The sequence below is a fragment of the Corvus kubaryi genome, unplaced genomic scaffold (assembly GCF_017639235.1).
Source record: "Corvus kubaryi isolate FWS band 111438036 unplaced genomic scaffold, C.kubaryi_AGA036_p1.0 134, whole genome shotgun sequence".
NCBI lineage: Eukaryota > Metazoa > Chordata > Aves > Passeriformes > Corvidae > Corvus > Corvus kubaryi.
This window is the reverse complement of record NW_024580668.1, coordinates 1394925-1410507: the sequence shown is the minus strand read 5'-3', so window position 1 is coordinate 1410507 and position 15583 is coordinate 1394925. Positions and strand designations below refer to the sequence as shown.

Genomic DNA, 15583 nt, shown 5'->3' with positions numbered 1-15583 from the left:
GCCCCGCTCCGCCGCCGCCGCCGCCATGAGCGCTGCGGGCCCCGCGGCCGGGCCCGACCCCGACCCCGGCCCGCAGGAGGGGGACCTGGGGCACGGCCCGGGCACGGCCCGGCCGGGCAGCCCGCAGGAGGAGTTTGACTTCTCCATCCTCTTCGACTACGACTACCTGAAGCCGATCGAAGGTTGGTGAGGAGCCGCCGAGGAGCAGCGGCGGGGCCGCCCGGGCGCGGCGGAGCCCCCGGGCAGCTCCTCGGGGCACGGCGGGCACCGCCCGGGGCAGCCCGGCAGGCGGGGCCGGGCCGCTCGCGTTTGCGGGGCCGCTGTGCCGGCAGGTGCCTGCCGAGGGGCACTGCGGACCAGTGGCTCGGTCTCCATGCCGGGATGGGGTGTCCGGGAGCGGCTGGGGGACATCGCTGCTGTCCCCAGAGTTGGGCAGCCGGGAATGAGCGCGGCTGGAAGGGCGAAGCGGAGGAGCTCAGCTCAGCTCGGTCAGGCACTTGCTGCCCGTCAGCATCTGGCAGAGCGTGCTCTGGAGGCTCGAAGGCAGCTGGAGCACTGGGGCGTGGAGCCCGAGGAGCTGCTGCCTGCCGTGAGCCCGAGCCTCCTGCGGGGATGGCAGCGAGCTCGGCACAGCTGGCTCCGGGACGGGGACAAAGCCGTGAGCTTAAGTTGAAATTGAGGAAAAAAAGAAACATTTGCAGACTGTTCTGCTTTTCTGAGCTGATGCTGTGATACTTAAAAGCGCAGTGACAAGTGTTCCCTGACTTTCTAAATGGTAATTCTGTCTGTTGGTGATACTAAACAGGGATACTTCCCATAAAATGTAGATTTGTGTAAACCGACAAAGCCAAAAGAAAAGGACCCAGAGGAATGATTTGTTGGGATGTTGTCTCTAAGATACGTCGGTTTTGATTCTGCACAGTGGAGAGGTGGTGTTTCCCTGGGGCATCTCAGAGAGATGTTGTGTTCCTCTAAAGGAGGAGACCTTTGGGGCCTGAATCGTGGTGTCATTAGTGAAATGGAGAGTTGTTGCTGAGTTTTATTCCCTGTGTCCTTGTTTAAGTGTACAGATGTGCACCAGCATCGAAGCTGACTGAGGACGGTTCAAGCCATCAGATGGACAAAGCTGAATTTTCTTTCAAGGTTTCACGTAGATCAAACCATGCTAAAATAAATCCACAGTGGGGAGGGGTTAATGTTTTTAATGAAAATACACTCAGTATTTTATTTAATGCAAAATCTCAGTGAAAGCTTCAGATGCTGGTTTGTTCACATCTTTACAGTAGACAACAATGCTGCTGTGAAGCCTTAAGTGGGAAGTTCTACAGAGTATGATTGTACGTAGGTGGGGGGTAGAAAGTTTAATCTTCAAACCACATAAACGCAGAGCAGTGTGTGCTTGTTGTAGAAGTAACTTCCTTCTTGAGCCTGCTTTCTTTACTTTTGAGTGACTGGAAACCATAATTAGTAGTAATTTTGTTCCAAAGATGGAAATCATTAGCATAAAAAAAAGAAAAAGATCATGACCATATATATGAGCATTGTAATCTGGAGAACATTCTCCCTGGCTTTGAAAAGGCACCAGCTCCAGTCTGTAAGCAATCCAGGATACATCCGTGACCTTTAATGTACAAAAGATTAAAGCATGTTTACATGAAAGCAGAAAATGTTCAAATTCTGAGGAAGGACTTTATCCTCATGCTGGTGGTAACTGATGCTCATTGTTCATGTGCAATTCTGCCCTCATCTGAACTGCAGTTGGGCAAACAAGTCCTGTGCAGAGGAGGATTCAAAGTGGAACCAAAACCAAAGGAGTGGGTCCCAGCACTTCAGTCTGGTTCCTGCATTTGGAGTCCTCCCAGTCTGGTCTGCTCCACCCACTGCTCATGACAAGTCCCAGAATAACAAATCTATAAGCGCGCTAAAAGGGACTTTTTAAATTAAAAAAATACGGAAAAAGCGTAAATTTGGGGCTCTAGGAATGGATTGGGGTGAATGTTTATTCCTGATAAACAATTTTTTTAAAGGTTGGAATTGTGGAAACACAATCTAAGCTTGTGTTTTAAAAGTAGGACCTATATCACAACTTGTTGTCATGGGAATGCCAGAAATTTCCTTCCTGAAAGTGACTGACATTCAGTAGTGCTTGTGTGTGCCTGGGACAACAGGAACATGGACTGTTATAAAAGCAGCAGGGAAAAGAAGGGTCAATAAAAATCCTATAGTCAATATTATTAATATTAGATATTCCTCTTGAAGCCAACCAGGTCCAAAAGCAGCAGTGCTGTACAGAGTGCTTTTTACCTTTACTTGCCAGACTTTAATTAGCAATCTTCTCAGGATTTGCAAACAAGAAACATCTGCTGAACTCAGGGGCCTGCCCAGGTGAACAGGATTTGGGGAGTGTGGGCAAGGCACACACTGTGCTTTCAGGTTGAAGCTGTGATTTCATTTGGCCATGGAGGATGTTTCTGTGTCCTTTAAACAAAAAAGTGGTGGATGCATTCCCTGCAGGGGTCCTGTGCAGGTGTTGGCAGTGGTATGCCAAATTTTAACTTATTTTAAACTAAGGTGCTGCATGTCCTTGTTTCTTAGTGGAGAGGCTTGACAGAGAGTTAATGAGCATTTGCAAATGAGCTACAAACAGCGCTCCCAGAGGAGTATGTTCTGATAACTGCTCTGTGTGTTCTTTCCTAACACCTGTTGTTGGCTACTATGAGAGACAAAATAGCTGGAAATACCAAAATCCAGACAGTGCTCTGCTCCAGCAGCTCCCTTCGTGCAGGTTTATTGGGTGTTCACTGTGTGATGATCTGCTGAGAGGTAAAGCTGCCACATAATTTTTAATGTTTGAGGTCAACCCTTCTGGGAGCTCATCCTCTGAGGGTTGTTCTGCAAATCCAAACAAAACCCATGTTTAAATAAGATTCCAGACAAAATCCTGCCCTGAGACAACAGGTAAGAATGCAGATGGGAAAGAATATTTTCTCTAGGCTCAGGCTCTTTCTGTAGCTCATTAGACTCTTAGACTGCATCTGGTGATATGAATCTACAAGGCCTGTGTGTGTGGAGAGGGGAAGCAGGGAGCATCCATAAATATTAATATTCCTCTAAATGCTTGTTTGTATGTAGACAGGCTCCCAGGAACATTGCCATGTCTTGTAGGTGTCAAGCCCTGAATAATTTGCCTCGTTCCTTTTTTTCTTCTCCCAGATGCAAAACTATTAAAAGGAAAAAAAACTGAAAGTGCATGCAGCTGGGTCCTGGGGCTGGCTCAGGAACACAGGAGGCAGTGTTCAGCCCTGCCGTAAAGAAACAAATATGCACATCTACCAGAGAATTCCAGATTTCACTCAGGAAACCAGCTCTCACTTGGAGCTTCCAAGCAGTTAGTGTAAATAACAGACAACTCAGCTTTTGAAAAATGCAAAGAAGCTCTGGACTGGCCCCTTCAAATGACAATAAGCAAGTTAATTAAAAAAGAAAATCGACTCTTTTACTTATGCAAATGAGGAGCTCCAGTTAAATCCTGGGAGCTGCAGCCAGCGGATGTGAGGTCAAAACCCAACTTGTGCCCCTGCCCTCCCTGGCCTGCACAGGGCTATCTTTAGCTTTTCCTAGAGGATGGTTTGGATAAACCCAGCATGGAATGCAGCCACTCGGGCGAGCCTTTATTCCCTAATTTCATGCTAATTGGCACGGTCACATTTGGCTGACTGAATGGCTTTGAAGTAGCTGCCTTGTTTTAAAACAGCACAGGGTGGCCCTCGCCAAGCCACGTGCGCCCACACTGCTGTGGTCCTGGGCTTGGGGAACCTCGGGAGCCTCTTCCTTTTCCTTTCTGCCGTTCAGAGATGTGTGAAAAGGAGATTGGTAAATCAAGGGTTAAGTCCTTCGAACCCGAAATCCCTTGATCTCTTTCACCTGTGGTTCAACTCTCCCTGGGTTGTTAAGGGTACTCTTGAGGGCCTCCCCTCACCTGGGGAGGCTGCCCAGCTTCCAGCTGGTTGATGGAGCTCCCTGCACCCTTCCTGGGCCAGAGGAGCTGGTTTGGTGGTTATTTGCAGTATAGCAGCATCCAGAACCCTGCTTCATTTCCTGCCCTGGTAAGAGAGACAGGCGTGGGTAAAACCTGTGGAAGAAAGGGGGAATGAGAGCTGGTAGCTTGGGTGGGATCCTAGAGGGCTTGGGGGTCAGACTGCTCTAGGTAGGGGAGTTGAGTGCCAAAGCTGACTGAGAGCATGAGGAGATGCCAGTGTTGCTTGGCTAAGAAACTTGCTTTCTTTTAACCCCCTGTCAAAGCAGAAGGATCTTTTGGTACTGAATCAGAGGGTGAATCAGCACTGAAACCTCAGGCTGGGAAATGCCTGAGTGCAGGGAGGGGAGGGGGGAAGTGCTGGAGCTGCCCGTGCTGAGGAGCTGTTTGTGAGATGTCCATGAGAAAAGCAGTGGAGAGGACAGTGCTTTGCTGGAATATCCCAGTCTGTGTTCTGGGATGCAGTATGTAGGAATTGATGAACTCCTGAAGGTGGCACAGCCTTCAAGGATCAAAGCTGTATCTCTGGGGCACCGAGGTTTTCTGGTGGCTTCAGTCCTTGGAAAACACCTTTGCTGGGCTGATCCATCCCATACCTGCTCTCTTGTAAGGGGTGCAGGGCTCTCACTCCTTGGGGAGCCCAGCTAGAGGGTGGCAGGGCTGTTCCCTGCCATCCCCAGTGTGGCAGAGGGCCGGCACTGTGAGCTTTGCTGCCCTGACCTCCTGGAGCCATTTCTGTGTCCTGGGCTCCGTGTTCCCACTGCTATCTGCAAGCGCAGAGAGAAAGCAGCTGAGCTGCTGGCGAGCATCCCCTGCTCCTCTGCCGCTCACAAAGGCAGGAGCTTGACGCTGTTTACAAAAGCGAGCTCCTGGTGGTGGTGATGCTCCTCCTCTCCTGGGGCTGCTGGCTCTTGTCTGTCCTTCCCTCGAGCAGACTCCTGACCCCAGCCTGTCTCAGCCAAGCTGGCCGGGAGCGAGTAGCCAGTCCCCTCCTGCTGACGCAAAAAGCAGAATTCCTGCCGATTTCCGTGGAAGAGCCGTTTATTTCTGGGAGCACCACTTGCTGCTTCACCCGTCTGGCCGCTTCCCTCCCCGGTGGGGTCAGAGCTCGCGTTGTAGCATCCCCGGCGTTGCCGTGGGGACAGACCGCGACGTCACCGGCGTGGGCAGGAGCGGCCGGGACAGTGATCTCATTGTGCCTCTGCAGCTCTGCAGGGCCGGGAGAGCTCCCCAAAGCCCCAGGCCGGGCTCCTGACGAAGCCGTGCCGATGAGTCAGGGCTGCAGCCGCTCCCCTGGATCGCAGCTCAGCCCTGGGCACGGCCGGCCCTGTTCTGGGCACTCCTCAAGGCAGCCCAGGGTTTGTCTGCAGCCGTGCCCACGATCCCGCTTTATTGACAGTGGGGGGAAGTAAATATTGTTGCTGCACAGAAGCTGTGGGTGTTTTCTTGGCCAGGGGCTGCGGCCGGGGTGAGCTGTCCCGGTGCCCGCGGAGGCAGGGGCAGGCTGCGGCTTGCTGCGTGTCTGAGCCTTGTTATTCATACCTGGAACGTGGATCCTCCGGGAGCCCGAGTGCCAAGGGAGAAAGAGCTCTTTTAAACACCGTATTTCAGGGACAAGCAAAGAAAATGTGGGTTGTCTGAAGCCCGGTTTTTGATGGGCGGTCACTGTGGGTGGGGGGGTGTGTTTGTTATTCAGCACACTTTAAATGTTACACGTGCATGTACAGACACCTTTGCTTTTCCCATACCCCTCAACGTGAACCCACCCCCAGTGGATTTGCTGCTCGGTGTGGTGTGAGGAGTTTTGGTTCCGTACCTGTTGTCTGTATCTGGCACAGATAATTCAGTTTAACGTGTGTGGTGGGGCAGCTTTAGCTGCGGCTGTGCTGCATGGGGAACTGAAAGGGTCACCTGTTCCTTGATGTGAAGCTGTTCAGCCTGGAGAGGTTTTCTGCTCCTGCTGGTCCCTGCACAAATCCTGCCTCGAGCCTGGCATCCAGCCTGGCTCTGCTTGGTGCTGGTTTTGCTCCCTGGCATCAGCTGGAATCAGGGTGATTCTTCCCAAAGCGGAGGAAGCAATGTTTTGGGTCTGTGGGGGTGTGTTACTCTGCTCATTCTGGAGACGTGACGAGGTCTGTTCAGAGTGAATCTCAGCAGCAATCTCGAGGCTTGATGTGTCAGACCTGAGTGATGGGGATGACACACTATTCCTGAGTGCCAAAGCTTTGAAATCAACGGTGCTAAAAATATGTTTGGCTCAAAATTCAGTGACTCGTTGCTGTTTTCCTATCCCCAAAGCAGCTGTGTGCTGGGATTAAAAGCCAGAGGGAACCTTAAGAAATGTGCAAGCTGGACTGTCCTGTGCAGCTCCCCTCCTGCCCTAGACATTCTGTGTGTTGGTTTGTTTGCTTGGCTCTTGGGGTTTCCCACTAAACACAAAGGCTCAGCAGTTCCTAAAAATGAACAGAAATCCCCTGAAAATCAGTTAAAATCTCTCTGCATGTAAAAGCTTCACTAGGAACTTCTGCAACTTTTGCAGAAAGCAAAGTCAGCTCCTCCTGCCTGGCTTTCTGTATATTTTCTCAAGGGAATTGCTGTCTCATGTCATGTAGGAGTTAGAGAAAATGCTGGAGCAGTAATTTAAATATTTAAATGAAACCCTCTTTGCCTGTGACATGCACTGATGTGTGCCCAGACCGAGCAGATGGTGTGAATTAATCCCAAATTGTGGAGTTGTTTTGGGTATTTCCTGCTGGATACACTGAAGTCTTTAAAAACATACACAGATCCTGGTAGTGTTTTGCATGTTTTTGTGTGATGACAAATATTCTTCAGCTCCCAGGCTGGGGCAGCTCCAGGAGCTGATGTCCGTGGGAATACCTGCCTTAACTTTGCTCTCTGGGATGCCACTGGCATTGCACACCCTTGGGGTGCTGTGTTCCCCAGAAGCATCCCTTTGCTCTGCACCCTGGGGATAGTTTGCAGAATGGGAATCTCTGAAAATTGAGGATTTTTTTGCACCAGCAGAGAGAGGGCTCTACTGAGCACTTACTCGTTGTTGTGTATTTTATAATCCCTCTCTGAAAATGTTCCTTGGGCTGAAATTGGAATGTGATTGCCCTTAACCACAGAACTGGATTCTTTCTCCCTCTCTCTCTTTTCTGACAAATATTTGTGAATGTGTTTGCTGACTCACATGAAACCTGTCACTAAACTTGCTGTCATGATACAGAGCCAAACAAATCATCACACAGAACTGACTTTTCAATTTAAGAGTTGGAGCTCAGCTTTGGTTCATGAAGCCTTTCCTGGCTGGGCTTGGCTGTGTAAGGAAGATGTTTTTCCCTTCACCAAAAGCTGTTCCTCGGCATTTGGTTTTAGGTAGATCTGTTTGGAAGCAATTCTGTGATGTGCTGGTCTCAGTCCAGCTCCTAGCTGACAAAATGGGACCAACATCACAGCTGCCGAGTTGTCACTAAGGGTGTCCTTGGCAGGAAGGGCAGCCCTGCCATGGACAGAGGGGCTGGGACGCTGCTGACCTGTCCAGGTGATCCCTCAGGTGAGGCTCAGGCAGCAGGAGCCCGGCTGGAGGTGTTTGCAGTGCTTCTGTCCATGCTGCACCTGCCCTGAGCACTTGAGCTTCCCTGGCTCTTAATCCAGTACTTTCACAAGCATTAACTGCAGTTAAAAAGAATTAAATAATAAGCTAATATCAGATCACAATCAGTTTATAAATATGCATTTTTTAATCCATGATTGCTCAGCTTCTGTAACAATATTTACAGTCTTAAAGAGACCCTTCTTTTTCCAGAAGAACCGACTCCACATAAAACCAACAGCCCACCCTCTGGAGTTACATACGCTCATGATGTCTTGGACTGTGGCCTCAAGCCATGCCCCCTGCCTTTTTCTAGCCTTTCTGCAGATCCCATGGGCAGATATGGACAGCCAGATAGCATAGGGCCAACACCTACACACCCTGCCAACGCTGCAGGGGCCTCTGCTCCGAGCCCTAGGATTGAAATAACTCCATATCATGAACTGATTCATTCAGGGGGTCCCTTCCGCGGCAGAGACACAGATGTTCTTTTGGTAGAACATCAGTCAAACTCAGCCACCACTAGCCCGAGGGTTACCCTGCCTGTCCCTGGCTTTGAGGGCTACAGAGAACCACTGTGTCTGAGCCCAGCTAGTAGCGGCTCCTCTGCAAGTTTCATTTCAGAGACAAATGTATCTCCTTGCACATCACCATGTGTTTCACCAAATAATGGTCCTAGTGATGACCTTTGTCCACAGTTTCAAAACATCCATACTCATTATTCTCCTAGAACCTCTCCAATAATGTCACCACGAACAAGCATCACGGAGGAAACCTGCTTGGGACGCCATTCACCATCACCCTGTCCCAACTCAAGGTCTTCGTCACCAGGTGCAAAACGGAGGTACTCTTGCACTGAGCTCTACAGTACTCAGCTGCCTTCCACCTCTCCTCGGCAGTCACGGACCCCCTCTCCACAGCCCTCTCCTCGCATCCCCCTGAGAGAAGACACCTCTGCAGTTACTTACACGCAGTTGGCCAGCGCTCCCCTTTCCATGGATGCTATGAGCAGCCTTCCTACGGATCCTTCCTGTGGTGTCCCCACGAAAATTTGGAAAACCAGCCCTGATCCTTCATCCATGTCTTCCCACAAAAACAGCATTCCATGTCACGTCTTTCAGACTGTTGACTTCCACGGGCCTTGTGAGCAGGAGGACAGGAGAAACTCGGCCCCAGAATCCATTCTGTTGGTTCCTCCATCCTGGACAAAGCAGCTGGTGCCTGCAATACCCATCTGCAGGTATGTAACCCTTCTTGTGGCTGTGTTTTCCATGTTTTCTTGTGGTGTGGTGTCCTCTGTCGTGGCTGGTGATCCCTAGGAGTGTTTTCTTGGGCAGGTTCTGCTGCAGACCAGAGCTGAGTGCTCAGGGACAGCATTGGTTAATGGAAGCCCAGTCCATTACGATTCCAAGGGATGGAAGTCAGGGTTTTGAAGAAACATCACCAAAATGGTTCATTGATAGCACAGTGCACTACAAATTCAATTTCCAAATGCTTTGTCTGAGCAGATTGCAGACAGCCTTTGACAAAGGCTGAACACTCTGGTGCCATCCTGCTGCTCTTAAGATGCTGGGATTGCTTTTGTAAAGTTGCTTACAAATTTCCATCAAGGATGAAAGGGCTTTAAATAATGCCTGGTTCAACACAGAGCTCACTGCTCCAGGTCAGACTGAGCTTTCAGTCAACTCCAGTGGCTTAGTGTTGGTTGTTAGTTTGTTAATTGTCCCTTAGCCCAAATCTCAGCTCTCCACTGTTTGGCCCTTCGGCATCTGCCAGGACCCAGAGTGCCAAGAGTTCGACTCAGCTCCCAGTCCCTGCTGGCACCCTGTCAGTGCCATCCTGCTGGGCAGTGAGGTTGTCCCCACGCTGACGTTATCCCAGGCTGTTCCTGACCTGCTAAACACAAACTGTGAGTGAAAGAACACAAGCTGTGAGTTCCCTTGGCTTGTCAGACCGGTCTGGCAGCAGCCTGTACTCACAGAGTAAGAGTGGTTTAAAATCCAGTGCCAGCTTTAGTTGCACATCACAGTGTATTCATTTCGCTCATAAACCCTTATGTATTTTCATAACAGGAAAGCTAGTACCAGGTAAGAATATTTTGCATTTTATTCATGTGCATTTTAATATTTCTGGAAATCATAACAATTGTTAATTTACACAACTGGTAGGTAATGGTAAATGAAGTTAATATTTCACAATATGTGTTCTGTGATCCAAGTTTGAGACACACAGCAACAGCTAGATAAAACGGGCATCTTTGCAAAAATGTAACTGCTACAGATATTTTTGTTTAAGAAATAGAAATATTCTCTTCTGCAAGGAGATGGGCCCACAGAAGTTATCTTCTCAGCAGAGCTTGCAGTCAAATGTGAGCAGTTCAGCATAATCTCATGGGAATTCATAGCAGACCCCTAAATGTTTCAGGTGGGGCACTAGGAGAAAGGGGGGATCAGGGCTTTGGGAAGTCATATTCTCAGGAGTTTCCCTGGTGTTCTCTCTCTCTCTCTCTCTGTCTGTCCCAGTTTGCCTGTGCAGTCCCTCCCGCCCCTGGAGTGGCCCCTGTCCAGCCAGTCTGGCTCGTACGAGCTGCGGATTGAGGTGCAGCCCAAGCCCCACCACCGCGCGCACTACGAGACCGAGGGCAGCCGGGGCGCCGTCAAGGCTCCCACCGGGGGCCACCCCGTGGTCCAGGTAAGGCTCTGGGGACTCTCCCTGCAGGAAAAGTTCATTTCTGAAATGCTTGCTGGGGGCTGCCCCTGAAAGAGCAGCACCCTGTGAACCTGCTTGTGAAAGTGCTTAAAGGGTCTGAGCTGAGGTGTGGTGAAGTCCAGGACTTCAGGAAGGTTGGTTTGGATTGGCTTCTGAAAGCTCAGAAATGCGGGCCCTGTATTTGCTGCCTTTTCTGGGCTGTATAAACCTTGTGTGATCCTCTGTCACTTAGGACTCTGTCATAAGGTGCCTGGGGAAGTCTCTGCTGAAACAAGGGAGCAAAATTCAGGCTGCCGGTGGTGGAGAGAACAAATTTGTCCCTTTGCTGACCTGAGAGGTGAATGAGCTGAACCCTTCTTCTGTTTGGAGTGTGAACAGCTTTTCCTTCACCTTTCAGAGGGTGGTATAAAATAGTGGCTGAGTAGCTGCAGTGTAGCCAAGTGGGGGCACATCAGTCATTTCCCTCATTTCCCCTGTTTTCAGCCCATGTTTCCTGAAGGAAAGCCAAAGCCAGGCTGGGGTCGGGGCTGTGCTGTGTCAGTGGGAATGATGTGTGGGAGCTGGACAGGTCAGCCACAGCTACAGCCTTCACTAAACAAAGTTGGGCTGCATCCTACAGATGTTCCTGACACACTCAGGACTTGCAGGAACCAGGAAAACATTAACATTTATGTGTAATTTCAAGCATGTGATCAGTACCACTAATTTCACTGGGTTGATTTGTGCTTGACTTCAAACATATGTTCAGTATTTCCCTGCAGGCTCACCCCCTTTTAAAATCAAGCCATAAATAGTTAAATCAGTGAATTTGTTTGCTTTGATGGAGCTGGATGTACCTGTATGGACTGGGTATTTGAGTAAAGGGTACAGGGTAATATTAAACAGCAATCACGTTTGCCATACCTCAGTAATGCGGGATTTTTGGTTTGAGTCTGACAAGCTCATAGCCTCCTGTGGTGTGTTTGAAGCTACAGAGATGCAGGAATGAAACCAATCAGCGCTTGCTTCTTTCTCAGTTTGCTTGCAACTACAGTATCATTTACCTTCCCAAAGTATTCCTATCAACAGGGTGCTTATTGCAATGAAGGAGTTCCTTGTGACATGGGGAAATAGAATTTGTTTCCTTCCTGTAATCAATATCAATCAAAGAGGCATTTCTATTTTCTGTTGAAGACAGGAACCAATATTGCTAGTTTTATCATAATTTGCTATCAAGCTTCAGGATCTAAAACTATAAATTCAAATGTCCACATTAGTTCCCCAAGCAGATGTGCCTCTGCACAGCTGTGCCTGCATCTGGGGAAAATATGGACAGTTTCTTTCTGAAGGTTTATTGTAAAGCTGGGAGTATTTGTTGAATTTGTGTTCACTTGAACATAACCAGGTTCATATGCATGCCAGGCAATGAGATAGTTGCACCTGTATGGTTTATGACATCTGAATCTGAGGGAGGTTAATAAAATCCAAAGTTTTCATGTCGTAAGTTATTTGCCTTCAAGGGATCTTTTTTTTTTCCCCTCCTTCTTTCCCCTCAGTGAAGTTTAACTTTCGTGTTCTTGTCAGATGCAAACAGAGTATTTTTCTAAAATACCTCTTTTTAAACAAATATGATTTAAAAACCCCAAAACATTAAATTAACCCTCCACGTGACTAATTACCCAGCTGAACTTGCTGGCAGAAGAGATCTTGGCTGGTTTTTGCAGCGCAGTGTTGCCCTGCAATATTTCTTTTTTGGAAAGTGCATTTTGCGTGCAGATTTCTTCTTTTGGGTGCTCTGAAGCTACAGACCAGCAGATCTCATATCCTCCAAGCCTTATCTTGTGGTTTATCTTTCTGATGCTGCTTCCTCTTCTTCACGTGTCAAGCCCTGAGAGTTTGTGCTCAAGGCTCTGCACCAGTTGTGCACTCCAAGCATGGCAGGAGAAGAGTTTGGGTAACCAAAACCTCTGGGAAGCTGGACCACGCGGAATAGGACATTGGCTGTGTTTGCCAGGAGGAGGGGGAAGCTATGGATAACATGGAATGTTCACACACCTGATTTCAGGGCCACGGAGAAGCACAGGCTCCCCACTCAGGTGTCTGAGTCACTCTTGGGATGAACCTACAGCTTGTGTTAACTGTAGAGGAACTCAGGTTTTAGGGATGAGTTGGATGTGAGTATCCCTTGGATGTTGAGGTGCTGAGAATAGTCAGATCTTTTGTAGCAAGGACAAAACTGAAGTTTCCGTGCTCCTTCCATCCTGCAGGTCCCCCTGGGCACTGCGACCACAGAGGAGGGGGAGGCACGTTTGGTTCCCAGCTCTTTTTTCCCAGAGTTGAAGGACAGCTGCTGATTCGTAGCCAGCTGCTCCAGTCAAGGCTGTGGAGGAGACCGTCCAGTAGGAAAGGCAGTGGCTGCTCCTGTGCAAAGAGCTTGTGGATGTGACTGGGATAGAGTGGTAGCCCAAACACAAACCTGGAGTGTAATGGTAGAGGTTAAATCCCTGAGCCAGCTGTTTGCCTTGGTACAACATCCAAATGCAGACCAGGGCTACAAAACCCCAGTGCTCAGGTGAGGGCAGAGGAAGGCACAGGGACCCCCAGCCCCCCACCCCTGTGTGTGCCAGGCTCCTCCTCACTTCTGCTCTGGAACAGGAAAGCTGTACAGAGAGGGGCTCCTGCTCAGCACAGCCAGCCCAGCTTTCCCCTGGGTTTTAACTTTTAAAATGGTGGCGACTTTTTATTTTTCTTATTAAAAAGAAGCTGGAATGGCAGAGTTGTTAGTGGAACTCACAGGAGCTGCTTTACAATAACAAATGTATGTTCCACTTTCCTTTTATATTTGAATTTTGCCGTCTGTGTTTTCTTGTGGTTTCGCAGTCAAAGGAGACATTGTTTCTTAGCCTGGGCTTCCCATGGGGCTCTGACTTTTAACTGTATGTGACTTCCAACATCCAGCTAATTCATTGGTGTGTTAGTGAAACCGGAGCCTTTGATGGAAACTCAAAACCCAATCACGGCTCCGTGGGGTGATTCACGCTCTGACACGCGGGGCCGGGCTGGAGCCACGCTCCTGCCGAAACCCCGACCAGCCCGCCCAGGGGGATTTGCTGCCGAGGGCACGTCCCAGCAGCTGAGTTTGTCCTTTTCCCCACCTTCCCGAGGCCCCTGTGCAGGGAAGAGCAAGGCCAGGCTGTGCTGGACCCAGCTGGTGCTGCACAACATCTTTGTGCCACTCTCGGGGCCATCACTTCCCTGTTCTGGAGGTGGATTTTGGCTCCTGCAGGGATTTTTCCCCCAGCTCAGGAGCAGCATGTGACAAACCACCTGCACCTTTCACACCTGATTTACCTGCAGGACTACAGGGCTTGTTTGCACAATGGGATCGTTGTAGGGGCCTCTTGAGCTTTGAGCTCTCAGCCGTGGATTTATTGACTGCTGTTCCATGTGCTACTGCAGGGGTTGATGTGCAGTGGCCAAACCACAGATTGTAGCTGCATCTGGGAAATTCTCTTCAAAACTAATGTGCCATCAAATGTAAGGGTAGGTCAGCGGCCCTCATGCTGTGCTGCAAGCATGGCTGTACCTTTGAGTTAGAGGTGAATGAAAAGCTCTCACTGAAACTTTTGAGCCAAATTCAGAATATGTTGCTTTGATGGAGAGGAGTTTTGGCAGAGGTGAGGGGAAGCAGCGTGTACCAGCTGGTTTGAGGGGGATGCCTGGGCTGTGCAGGTTATGTGGATTAGAAATACTCCCGGATGGGACACATGTAAGACTTAGGTTGTTCTTCCCTGTAGGAACTGTGGATGGGGCAGTCAGTGTGCTGCAAAGCAAAGCTGGAATTTCTGGCTGTGTGCCATCAATGTGGACACTTCCAGCACAGAACTCACCCCATTCAGGGCGTGCTGCAGGATCTGCAGAGGAGTTCACACAGGGCAGACAGTGTCCTGTAAACTCACATCAGGGCTCTCTGCTCACGGGTTTCCCTGCCCAGCTGGGGCTGGTTCCACAGTGCCTCTGACAGCTGGCAAGGGTCCAGCTTTGCTAACTGGCGGCAGAGCCCTATGCTGAGGAACTCCCTCAGCGTGGTCCTGTCAAAATCATCCAATTTGCACCCTCTGATTTACTCGTGGCACAGCGAGTTCTGTCGTGCTGGGGAGGTTTAGATCTTTTGTCATGAGTGTGCATGGAAGTGCTTTAATGACACAGTTGGTTTCCTTAGCCAGCTGTGAAAATGAGATCTCCAAATCCTCCTCCCTGTACATGTGCACTGGATAGATGCATTGTGCCTCGTCTTTTAAACTGTCATCTGAGATAGTCAAAGCATCCTGAAAACAGGATCAGCTCTACACAGGGCTAGGGAAACTGAAGCCCAGAGAGGAAACAACTTGCTTCCACTGCAGCGTGAGGTCAGTCAGGAGCAAACACTCCCCATTGCTTTCTCCCAAGAGCTGCTGTCTCTGTCCCAGACCTGTATTAACCCCATCTGAAAGCAGAAATCCCAGTAAGACACCGGGAGTCTGGTTGTCATTTACTGTGAGGAACAGCAGAGCAAGTGAGATTCAGTTCTTGGAATTTTGACAAAACTGTCATCAAAATAAGAAACACTTAAAATTGAGTATCATAAAAAATCATAATTTAGCAGAATCAGATGTTCAAAAGATTATCTTCAGAGGCCTTTTCAGACAGCTTTGGTAGGGAGCAAAAGGAACCGAGGCAGATATTTCCTTCTGGTTTGCGTTCCTTTGCTGTGTCCCAAGTACATTAAATTGAACAAAAACATGTGAGAAGATTCAACTTTGTTGCTCAATGTCAGCTCTAACTGAAGCAGGCCGAGGAGCTGCTACATGATACAGTGGCTGGACGAGGTCTTTGTTGAATTCCTGACAGCTATTGATACGCCACTCTGCCTGAGACAATGCAGTGACATTTTCCCTCTTGGTACAAGTATTGTTGAGCAAAGACCTCCCCAAAAAAGCCCTTGACATTGTTGCAATCAGCGGCTATTAATGATGGGGATTAATGATCAAATCCAAGGCTGAAGCTGCTTGCAGCAGGAAGGGGGAGTGGGGGGCAGAATCGGGGCTGTTCTGCCCAGAACATCTCCTGTGTGCAGCAGACGGTGTGAAAGGCTGCTGGCACGGAAAGCGGCGCTGGGGCTGGTGCAGGGCCCGAGCAGGGGCCGGTGCAGGGCTGGTGCAGGGCCCGAGCAGGGGCTGGTGCAGGGCCCGAGCAGGGGCTGGTGCAGGGCCCGAGCAGGG

At 49.6% G+C, this 15583-nt stretch overlaps 1 protein-coding gene across 5 annotated transcripts in view; it reads left to right on the top strand.

The window, feature by feature from the left end:
* The window catches only part of NFATC2 (nuclear factor of activated T cells 2), a 78664-nt gene that overhangs the window by 5732 nt on the left and 57349 nt on the right, over positions 1 to 15583 (top strand). For 2 of the 5 annotated variants that reach the window (XM_042044973.1, XM_042044979.1), the window contains exons 1-3: positions 26 to 182; positions 7848 to 8874; positions 10157 to 10325. In XM_042044973.1, coding sequence (XP_041900907.1) covers positions 26 to 182; positions 7848 to 8874; positions 10157 to 10325 — 1353 coding nt within the window. Of the gene's footprint in view, positions 1 to 25; positions 183 to 7847; positions 8875 to 10156; positions 10326 to 15583 lie in introns of those variants that run through there. The other 3 variants (XM_042045000.1, XM_042044993.1, XM_042044987.1) reach the window with 3 other exon arrangements.